Consider the following 11,435-nt stretch of genomic DNA (forward strand, 5'->3'; position numbering starts at 1 on the left):
ATTCAGAGCATGTACATACAATATGTCTCAATCACTTTTGCCAGAAAAAAAATTGTGCCCCACTCATCTCATCGGTTTCTGACCCAATACATGTACTGAAACAAAATTCAGGCCCAACAGAGGGTGCTCTCCACACACAAAACTGAGTCAGCACAAGCTCTGAAGGCAATCTGTTCCACACAAATGGAGCCAGTAAAACGCTGATTGTTTCAACTCTGTTAGGCTAGAATGAGCTCCTTAGTCACATAATTGCTAATGAGATGAGTGAGTGACGGGTCGGATCGGGTTTGCAGAGATTTAGCTCCTGCAAACTGACCCTTCAACCCTCCTCCCTCTAATAGACTGGCCCTCTCAGAATACCAGGTGGGTCAGTCGACTGTCAGTCAGTAAGCTAATGAAATGATAGGCTTATTTGCTACACATTATGAAAGCTGACGAAAGAGTTATACTGTATGTTTGGGAACCAGCTATTTGTTTTACACCTAAATATTTCTCTTAAAAGAGTTGCATAGGGATGTAGTTATTTCTACATCAAAGTGTAGTTGCAGTAGGCCTACAATTTGACACACAAATCTGTACCCAAGCTCCATAGTATGTGTGTATATGCATAGCAGCAAGGATGTGGGTTATAGTGACCTGTGCTAAATGCCTTTGATAGAAAAGCCTTGGCCTTTCTGCAATCCTCTTAGTCCCTGGCTTAGATCACTCTGTGTCCCCTGTGGAGGACAACACCTCCTCTCATCCAGTCCATCATTCATATCTACAACTTTAGAACTCCTTCCTTCCACCTCCACCCTGATGCCATGGGTGCAAAGAGACAGGTGGTGGTGCACCAGGATAAGATGGAAGTCTGTAAAGTAGTGCATGTACTGTACAGTAGGTGGGAGGGAGGAAGATGTGGAAAAAGTGGCTAGGTGTGAAAAAACTGAGAGGTGAAGTATCAGGAATAACCGAATGGGTGAAAGAGTAATAGAGTGTTAGTCCCAGGCTAATAAAGAAATGGACGCTGATTGTGTGAAATATGTGGATGAGAGGGAGTCCTGAAATTAACCAGGACATTAAATTCACAGCACAGATATCCCTGTGTTGTTTGTGGAAAAACAAAACTTGTATTTTCCAATACAAAATAAAAACGTGCATCTCTGTATTTTCATTTGCACAGTAAATCAACACTATATCAAAGCCAAATGTAAACTAATCCATACAGTTTGAAGTTGCAGTAGGAACCTGGTGGCAGATTAGTAAAGGCTTCTCTTCCAGTGACCTGCTATACTGGGTAACTCATGGAGTGACGTGGAAATAAGCTCTTTTGGAGCTAAAGCCAATTTACCTCCAAAGATTAGGACGGATCTGTCTGGACAGGCTAAAGTCACAGCCTGCCTCTGCCTCTCACATACTCCTGGGATGGAAGAGAGATGAAAGAAGTAGAGGAATAAGGAGAGAGAGGAGATGGGAAGATGGGGGATGGGAAGGCTTTGGCTCCAGATTAGAATCCTAATGAGTGACAACCTGATCCTACATGTTGAATTGAATTTTTTTGGGGTTAAAGTTGCTGATTTTCCAATTGATTTAGCACATGCATGGCATGTGTTTTCTCACACCAACACAAAGACACAAAACATTAACTATGGGGTGCTGACATTGTCTTTATTTCAGTTATATGTGACGCCAGAAGCTGTGTTGCTTTCATTTTTAATAAGACAATGAAATAACCATTTGTTTTCTTAAAAAAAAAGCTCTTTTTAGGAGAAGTTTCCCTTCAGTCCTACATGGTAGTGAGACAATATTGAGCTGAATTTCAAATCTCTTACCTTTGCACCTCGGCTACATTGCACAGCAAAAGGAAATAAATCAGAAGGACCCACAAAAAATATTATAACAAAGATACCCACACATTTGCATGAATACTAGAAGAAACTAAAGCCCCCATCCTCCAAAGTCTTTTGTACAATTTAGTCACAATGAACACAAAGAAAATAGCATGTCATTCTGTAAATGCAGCACAGTTATATCAGTTTGAGACGGCAGAGAAACGTCAAGTCCATAACATGTTGGCTTGGTAGATGTTGTAGATGGATGAAAAGTAGTTAAAATACAGTAGATGGCGGTTGTGAGAATGATTTTTTTCATTCACTAACTTTGCTCAACTCTAAGTATTTGTAAACAAAATCTCTCCCCCTCCGAACTGAGAAACAAAAAGCTTTGGTATTAACATCTGCATGTTTTTATGTTGGTAATAGTAATTCATGAAAACTCTTTTACAACACTATAAAATAAATTAGCATATTAAAGACTATTTAAGCTTTCCGTTGAAACAATACTGGAATCCTTAGTACAAAAGTTGGAGGTGAATTTTGGTTGATTAGTTAGTGGATGCTGAGCAGTTTGTAGGTCCTTAAAGATTTAGGCCCTGTTCAGGTCCAAAACACAGTTGGACAGAAGAGCGCGGAGCCTACATGATCTGCATCTTGCTTTTCTTGATTAACAAAAAAAAAAAACAACACCTCTCGCTTCCTCCCAAAATCCCTTACAGACAAAAACACACACTTCTACCCTTTCACCTTTCCAAATTGGTCCCAAATCACCTCCTTCTAAATTATTTGCAGGGATGATGAAGCCAGTCTGGTTTCTGTGTATCTCTTCCCTAACCCTCTCTCCTTCTCTGGCCCTTCAAACAACTGTCCTCTTCCTTTTAACCGCCAAGCACACCCTTTTCCATTCTTTACTCTCTTTTCGCTCTTCCTTTCTTTTGCCTCTTTCCGTTATCCTCCACGTCTTCCACTTTGCTATGACCGTTAGTTACCATAGAGGTGCCGTTTGCCACGGGCTTGCCTCCCTTCTGCGCAGAGGAAGGTTTGCGCCGGTACGCGTGGTAGTAGAAGTTGGCGAAGAGGATGATGAAGGTGACGGCGTAGCCAATCAGAGCCCACTGCATCCAGGCGGGGAATGGACAGCCTGTGTAGAGGGAGTGTCCAGCATGGCCGATGGTCACATGGAACTGGATCTGTTGAACACACAAAAATAATACGCATAATTAAAGTAGTTAAACAGCCTGAAACACAAAATGCAATAAACATGCAGAATGAACGACATGAATCTACAAAGCATTCCTGTGAGCATTCCTTATAATGTACTGCACAAAAAAATACTAACATTGAAATAGATCAGTAACAAATTAAGAACTGTCACCTGTACTGCTTCTAAACATCTAAATAAAGCATGTTTCTCAAAGCCAAAATAAACAACATATTTTAACACTATGACATAAGTCTATCTCATTGACCTAATGGCAATGTTATGACTTATAATTAACATAACAGTATAATTAGTGCACATAAAATTGTTATTTTAAGGAGGATATTTCACTCAAAACACCCACAAAAAGTAGAACCATAAAGTACTACCCACCATCTGGATAATGGTGAGGTATTTCTTCCACCAGAGGTACTTCTGCATCTGAGGTCCCAAAGCTGCCAGGCCGTAGTAACCATACATGAGGACGTGGATGGAAGAGTTGATGGTTGCACCAAAAAATGCTGTGGAAAGATTGAAAGGGTTAGAGCTGAATCAGATGTCACGTCATAGCGTGCAACTGAATGCCAGTGCCACCAAAGACGAGGTCAACGTGATGACTTCAACCGCTGGATGTCATGAAGATGTAGAACCTTTTTACTCACATTGTCCACCGGGAACCCATTTGATACCGATCCACCAGAGGATGAACATGGTGCAGTGATGGTAGACGTGGAGGAAGCTGACCTGGGTGAACTTCTTCCTCAGGATGAAAAACACTGTGTCCAGGAATTCCACTCCTTTGGAGATGTAGTACCACCAGAGAGCAGATGCTATCTGAAGACATCAAACAGGGAAGAGTGAATTATTACAAAGCTACATTTTAAATTATTTTTTGGGCATTTAGGCCTTTATTCGACAGGACAGCTGAAGACATGAAAGGGGAGAGATAGGGGGAATGACATGCAGCAAAGGGCCGCAGGTCGGAGTTGAACCCGGGCCCGCTGCGTCGAAGAATTAACCTCTATATATGGGCGCCTGCACTACCAACTGAGCTATCCGGGCACCCGCAAAGCTAAATCTTCATGTTTTTGCAAGCAGTGGGGAAAAAAAATCAAGGAAAAGTATATCATCAAGCTTAAAACATACGGTATAGCAATATCACACTGTCGGATAGATAGCATGAAGTAAGGATCATAACAAAATACTCGGTCACTCACATGTCGTGTATTAAGAGTAATTGTATGAAATACAGTATATTTCCCCCATTTGTGCTGTACGCTATTAGACGTCCCACAGGAACATGTCACAAATCACTCTGTGCTTTCTCCTATTTAATGCTTCATCCCTACCAGCCTAATACACACATGCACATAGTACACATGGTTGCTCTCTAAGCTGTGGTGGTGTGGCATCATGCCATTATAAAAGAGCAAGCCCTGAGGGTGGAGTGGTACTGCGGAGAGACCAATTACTCCCGCCTATCTGACTGCAGGCCACACCCTGTTTGTCCTGAAATCCCTAGAGATATAAACTTTGATCTCTCTCTGTCTCTTTCCTCCTTTAACCCTTGACAAAACAAAATGCACGGATCTCCTTGAGGTCGTTGTTGTCACATGATAAATTTGGTACTTGTGTAGAGAGATGTTCCGATACTGATACCAGTATCAGAAAAGCTTCCGATACCGCCTAAAATGCTGGTATCGGTATCGACAAGTACTGGAGTTTATGCACCGATCCGATACCACGTAATTTAGCTCTGAAGAAAATCTACTTTAAAGTAGTTTATTTATGTTCTCTATCCGTTCATGACTGACTGTCAAACTAGATAATAAAAAAAAGTTTGATGGCGTTCATTGTTTGTTCATGTCTCACAAAGAGTTTAACAACAATGATAGACATCAGATCACATCCATACAGGGATAGTAATATAGAGATGTTAAAACATAGTAAAATAAATGTATTTTTTTAACACACTGGTATCAGATCAGTACTTGGTATCGGCCGATATGCAACTTCAGATATTGGAATTGGTAGGGAAAAATGGCGCCAGAACATCTCTACTTGTGTACAGGTGTGTGAATGTGCGTATTTGTGTTTGGTGATGTTGTGGTGTGTTGGAGGGAGCTTACCCTGACTTCGTTGACATCGTTGGAGTAGTTGACAGGCTGACAGAGGTAGCTGTACCCGGCTGCACTAGAGGCTAGTAGGAGCTGATGGGAAGAAAGAAACAACAAACAACTCAGAAAATGGTTGACATTTCCTTAGATATGGAGAAAGCAACAACTAATCGAGTGCACAAAATAATCCCTGTTGACACTCTTTCTAGTGTTTTTGAGTTATCAATAAAACCAGCAGAGAGCTATTAGGCATCTAGGATTTTTTACATTATTTGCTGTAAATAAAAAAAAGGCATTCAGATGCACAACCACTTGCTAGGTGCTTGGTTGAGATAATATGTAGAGCAAATGCCCATACATAAAACTCAAAAAAAATGTAAGTGGTTCAACTGCAAGTGTTTTGTCTCTTTACATTAAGCAGTCGGTTTGTCACAGTGAAAAGGATCACTGGTGGTAGATATGGTACTCACTCTGGTGTAATCTTCTCTACACCATCTTTATTGTCTTTTCTAGCCTTTTTGTAGATTATGTGTGAGCAACTAGAAAAAATTAAACATGCGTAATTAGCTGGAGTTAACACAGCTTTCCTCTATAAGCAATGGCCGCAACAGAAGGTTTTCTGATCCGAGAGGGGGTCGGGACGGTCCCCCGGCTCTGGGGTTGGCTCTGTAGATAGTCTATGTCTATGACGTTTCATATCCGGGATTGTTCAGGTGCCGCCTGAAATCCTGCCGGATGTCCCTAATTTTCGGCCGGATGTCTGTCACCTGTCGCTTTCTTTGTGTTAGCATTTTAAACTCTGGTTGATTTATGAGTACTATGGTTAACTGCTCCTCATGTCTATGCAGGGTAACTGGAAACAGCTAGCTAGACTATCTGTCCAATCTCAGTTTTCTGTTTAGACTAAAACAACTTTTGAACGTATACATTCCACCAAAACAAGTTCCTTCTTGAGGCTATTCTGCAGAGGCAGTCCGTCGCTGACAATGAAACAGAGCCCGTTTTACTCCCATCCTGGAATGTTGTGTGGACTAGCCAGACCCTCCTCCGCAGCACTGTGGAGGAAGGTCTGGCGATGCGAGACTACTCTGTAGACAGACCTACAGTTAGCAGCTGCAGCATCTCAAATTCAGCCAGCGCAAACCCCAGCGGGCCTGTGGAGTGTGCTAGCTAGCTAATTCTTATTTCTGGTCCGATAAAAAATTAAGGGTGAGGCTATTTGCACCCCTGGTACAATTAGCCGTATGCTATTTGTACCCTGGTGCAATTAGAAGTGTATGCTATTTGCACCCCTGGTACAATTAGAAGTGTATGCTATTTGTACCCTGGTGCAACTAGAAGTGCTATTCGTACCCTGGTGAAATTAGAAATGAATGCTATTAGTACCCCGCCGGTGCACACAGCAATGTGTTCTATTAATACCCGGTCTGGTACAAATATCAATGTATGCTATTTTCACCCCTGTGCATTTACAGTACCTTGGCATATATTTACACACAGTTATCCATACTAGTCATGCATTATACCTTTTTGGAATATTATCGCCCTGACATTCTTACCCTAACCATAACCAATCCCACTCCTCTTGCCTAAACCTAACCAACCCAACCAGAGCAGGCATATTCATGAGTCTTCCCCTACCACCTTGCAAAAAAAGAAAAATTTTGCGTTCGCGGGTCCTGACTTGCGCAATTGCATGCAAATTATCCAATCCAAATTTAAAAAAATAAGATCACCACACAGGGGAATCAAACTATAGGGGACGCCATATAAAAAAAAATCATGTTGCTTTAAGTTACATGTTTTGTAAACTATTAGATTTACATAGTCTATGAACATATACTGTATAAACATAGTACTCAGTGATTTTATGTCCGGTAATGTTTATGCGGAAAATGTCTCTGCATATAATATTCATATTTGAGTGTAAAGTCAAGGTTGACTGTTACACAGTGTTGCTCTGATGTAGCCTGAGGGAAAGCCATTTAGTAACACTTGTATAGGGAAAATGTATTGCTGTCTGTGTTTGAACTGAACCTGAACTACTGTAATGCATGAAGTAATCTATACAGTATGTCCTTACCTCTTTGGCGATGTAAAAGTTGAGGACCACCATGCTGAAGTTGTAGACTATGAGGGTCTTCCTGAGTATATAGGGCTGGCGGTCCTGCATGTATCTAGGCCCCGCCCAAAGGAAGAGCAGGTACAGGCAGCTGATGGCCAGAGTGGGGATGGGAGATGACATCATCGGCCAGCTCTCCACCCTCTTGTCTAGAGGAAAAAGGGGTTCATTTTAATAGTGGGAAAATGTGTGATATGATGGTAAACAACATAACTGTTTAACACACATGGAATGCATGCAGTATCAAGCTTACTTACTATAGTTAATTGTCACAGCCCCACAACTACTGTATAGGCCCTCTCCCACAACTTTTATGACACTTGGTGTGATACAAGTGTATAAGGTAAGCCTTGTGCTAGATAATTACATTGTAGGATTCTGATGATCAGTTAAAGGAAAAGTTCAAGAACAATCCCATTCTTTTTGCACTTTTGTTTCTGATGACATTATTCATATGAGTAATGATAACAATTCCCTTACCAGCCTTATTGTAAAGACATAGGACAGTGCACAGGCCATCACCACAAGTAAGTTTTGTAAAACAGTTTTTTTAAGTAAGTCCCCAGTTTGACTATATCATATATAGTACGCAGTGGGGGGTTGAAACAAACTGAATGTTATAATGATGTGCACTCCTCTATCTGAACAAGTAAGCTGGTGACTACAATTGTATCATTCTACCTTAAGATTTACCCGATAATTTGTATGACAGATAACAATAGACATTTTTTTTCAATAATCTTACATTTGAAGTGACTCACTGTGATTTAGAAACAAGTGATTGTAAAGATCTTACCTGCTATAGTAAGGCCCCATTTGTAAAATTCTACAGTGTCATTTACAAAATGTGTTACAACCTCCATGGCTCTGCCTTTGGTCCTGATTATACTGTGGCAGGGAGAGAAAGAGAGAGAGGCAACAGAGGCAACGTCAGTGAGAACCACCCAAATTAAATTACAGGCCATACGTATCCTATCAGTGTAACTGGTAGCATGAGGAGCTACGCTACGTAAGCATTTTAGTATGTCACACTACAAATGTTCTCGTAAACCACTGAATCACATATTTGCTAATTGTTTATGGGCACATATTTATCATGCCAAAGATGTCTAGACTAAACCCAACAATTTCAGCATATCAAACTGACTTATCAGGGTGTTGAGTTCCTACAGATAATATGTTGAGACAGCCTTTTAGAGAGGGATTTGTATAATGCTGTCATATTATACGCTACAGAATGGAATCATTCAGCTCATTATAAATGAATGGATAAAGTTTTTTTTTCCATTACACTCTTTTTTAGCATTGCTGCAAACATCCTAGAAGAACACATTATGCTTCTCATCTCTTGCCCTCATTTGAAACAGCATGGTAACATTAACCTCCACAAGAGGCTAATGCACGTCCCATTGATTCTTATGACTCCTGGCCAGTCACAATAAGTCACATAATTGTAGTACAATGAATGGAGGATATTGGGTAATACGTTTTTCTCTGTTTCTGACACTTTTCTCTTTCACACAGGTAGTTAATAATTTCTCTATTAACCTCTTTTAACTTACTAACAGGGTAAATATGACATAACAATCCAACTAAAAGTTAGTACTAATGGTACATTGTAGGCCTACATCAAGAGAGAAATGTGCACCTCGTTGACTTTAATAAAGCAGCATTACATAACAAACACTTATTATCCACCTGAGAGCTAAAAGCAGGTGTCTCCATATGAATCCGTAATTAATCCGATGCGCCTGATCAGGTTCCCTTTCAATAATGAATTGCTCTGTATAAAGTGACATGGCCACTTTCCACCAACCAACGACTGTTCACTGGCAGGAAAGTGCTGAGCATTTAGACCAGATATTGCACATGGGTGTGAGGACTCGATAGCCTGCGGAATAGACTACAGTCTTTTTGCAGGACTTCATATAACAACATACCCACCCAGAGTTAGTTTAGTTGCAGTGGGCCGCGGAGGGAAATCTGATAGAGGGTTCCCCGGGTTTGTGCGCACACAAAAAGACAGGGGCGCATGTGTCAGCAGGTTTCGCTCGGACCGCTCAAGAGGCTTACATTCAATTGATAAACGAGCTTAGATGTAGGCCTTCTGTAAGTACAAATGCCCAACGACGCACAAGCCCGTTTGATGGTTATCTGCCTGCATGTGCTATGACAAACTAAAAAATGCCTTGTTCATGAAGAAAATAGAGAACTTGCACACTGTTAGAATAACATTGTTATTGTAATTTTGCAATAATAATAATATTAAAAAAAACTCACAGCCTAATTTGTTTTAAAAAGAGCCAATAAAATCCTTTACACTTGTTTTATCTCAGAGATGTTAGGTGAATTCAAGTGTAATTTAAATGTGCGTTTTTGCCCAGGCTTAAGTTAACAGGTGGGTGATTGAAAGGTGCTGAAGGCGAATGCAAACGAGAAAATATTAGCTACCAAACTATAAAATTGTTTTGAAAAGTGTCTTCCTCGACCCACGTAAACCTATGAATTGATTTGACGTGGACAAAGGGCTGGGCTCTTTTCCAGCAAGGCTTCTTAATTAAGCCCAAAAATCTGACTAAAACTGGGAGTTTTTTAAATGCAGGAATAGAATTTAGCATGCTCAAAACCAAATTACGACAACGCATCTCTCTCTCTCTCACACACACACACACACACACACACACACACACACACACACACACACACACACACACGGTGAAATGAAGGAGACAAAACAGAAAAAACTGAGAAAGATCTGTGAATGAAAGTGTTAACGATGCCGTTACTTACGTTCTCGATATTTAAGAGCGTGTAATAACATCCGGTGCAATTTGATGCCCAACTCCTCTCAGTTGCTGCTTCGCTTTTCTTCTGCCGTTACTGCTAATCAGTTTCTACACCGCTCCGGTTACTTTTCGACATTAAACAGCTATTTGGCAAGAAACTAGACAAGGCAAGAGAAAAGCTAAGATGCGCCAGTTAGCCTATGCATTCAGTCCGTGCCGGCCGCTCAGCCGCATCATCTACTTGCAATCTCCTAGACATCGAGAAGCCAGATGGCATTGCGCATGCGGAAATTGATTCTTTTGTGTGTTGTGTGTGTGTGTGTGTGTGTGTGTGTGTGTGTGTGTGTGTGTGTGCGCGCGCGCGCGGGACACTGCTGTTGGCAGCTCATTGCTGTGATTGTCAAAGACGCTTACTTTCTTCTGTTCCGTCCTCGCTATTTGCTACTACTATATAAATAAACTAACTTATTAACTAACTAAATGACTTCATAAATATAGCCTATGGGCTGTTTGTGTAAGATTCATTTGATTAAATGAATAGATCAACTACCTGAACACTACATGTTGCACTTAATACGAGTGCGTGCAAACTAGTTAGCAATTGAACACCAGTTTAGCTTAAAGTAATGAATAAAGGTAGGAATAAATAACTAAACAGTTCAAATGATTAGCTAAAAGTAATGGCTAAACGGTCAAAATAGTTAGCTAAAGGTAATGAGTAAATGGTAGAAATAATAGCTAGAAATGGCCAAACTCTTCCCTCCACTTAGCCTAACGTGGCTAGTATGATTGCTGACCAAACCAGCCTAAACATTGGCAAATCAACAAGCATGGAAACATTAACATTATAATGTATAGTGTTATACATTTGGAACATACATTGGGAGTTAATGGTATGTGAGTTCGTATGACAGGGCTGTGGGGGTAAAGTTACCTCAGACCAAAAAGATTGGGAAACACTGGTCTAAATCCATCTACTTATGCTCTGCAGGTTGCTGGTGATATGTCATCTCTGCCCTGGTCATCCCACTAGATGGTGCTGTCAAGCTATCATTGGATCTTGAAGTGGTCTGCCCCTGTTAACCATACGAGTTCTGCTGCTGAGAGGTGAGGTTTCTTTAAAGGAAGCCTAACTCTGTTACAGTAAGTCAACTAGTTCCTTTTTTGGCTAAGGCATATTGTTGGTCATTTACTTCATATTTTAATAGGCCTATGTCACTAACAGAGTTATTATCACTGTACAAACACTACATCACAAGTGAATTACAAAAAGACTGAAATGTAGTCGTGAATCTGAGGCATACATCTGTCTATTGAATCTAGCTGAGGACTATGCATGAGCCAAATCAAATTTTTCAAACAAACAAAGGAAAACTCAATAAAATAAGTCATTTA

At 40.6% G+C, this 11,435-nt stretch overlaps 1 protein-coding gene across 1 annotated transcript; it reads right to left on the reverse strand.

Annotated features, from left to right (window-relative positions):
* Positions 1-1,673: 1,673 nt before the first annotated feature.
* Positions 1,674-10,288, reverse strand: LOC114572965 (elongation of very long chain fatty acids protein 4). The gene is made up of 7 exons (XM_028604785.1): positions 10,045-10,288; positions 8,051-8,142; positions 7,216-7,403; positions 5,145-5,225; positions 3,678-3,849; positions 3,409-3,536; positions 1,674-3,004 (listed from the first exon to the last, which is right to left on the reverse strand). Exons 2-7 carry the CDS (start codon positions 8,115-8,117, stop codon positions 2,723-2,725), a joined length of 918 nt encoding a protein of 305 aa, XP_028460586.1. The 5' UTR covers positions 8,118-8,142; positions 10,045-10,288; the 3' UTR covers positions 1,674-2,722.
* Between the last annotated feature and the right edge of the window lie 1,147 nt (positions 10,289-11,435).

This window comes from Perca flavescens, chromosome 18 (genome assembly GCF_004354835.1).
Source record: "Perca flavescens isolate YP-PL-M2 chromosome 18, PFLA_1.0, whole genome shotgun sequence".
In the NCBI taxonomy this organism is placed as follows: domain Eukaryota; kingdom Metazoa; phylum Chordata; class Actinopteri; order Perciformes; family Percidae; genus Perca; species Perca flavescens.

Coding starts and splice junctions, on each gene's coding strand:
- LOC114572965 (XM_028604785.1), bottom strand. CDS start 8,117: ATGGAGGTTGTAACACATTTTGTAAATGACACTGTAGAATTTTACAAA. Junction 5,226..7,215: donor ACTTTTACATCGCCAAAGAG/GTAAGGACATAC, acceptor TCTTCCCATCAG/CTCCTACTAGCCTCTAGTGC. Junction 3,850..5,144: donor ACGATGTCAACGAAGTCAGG/GTAAGCTCCCTC, acceptor TGATGTCTTCAG/ATAGCATCTGCTCTCTGGTG.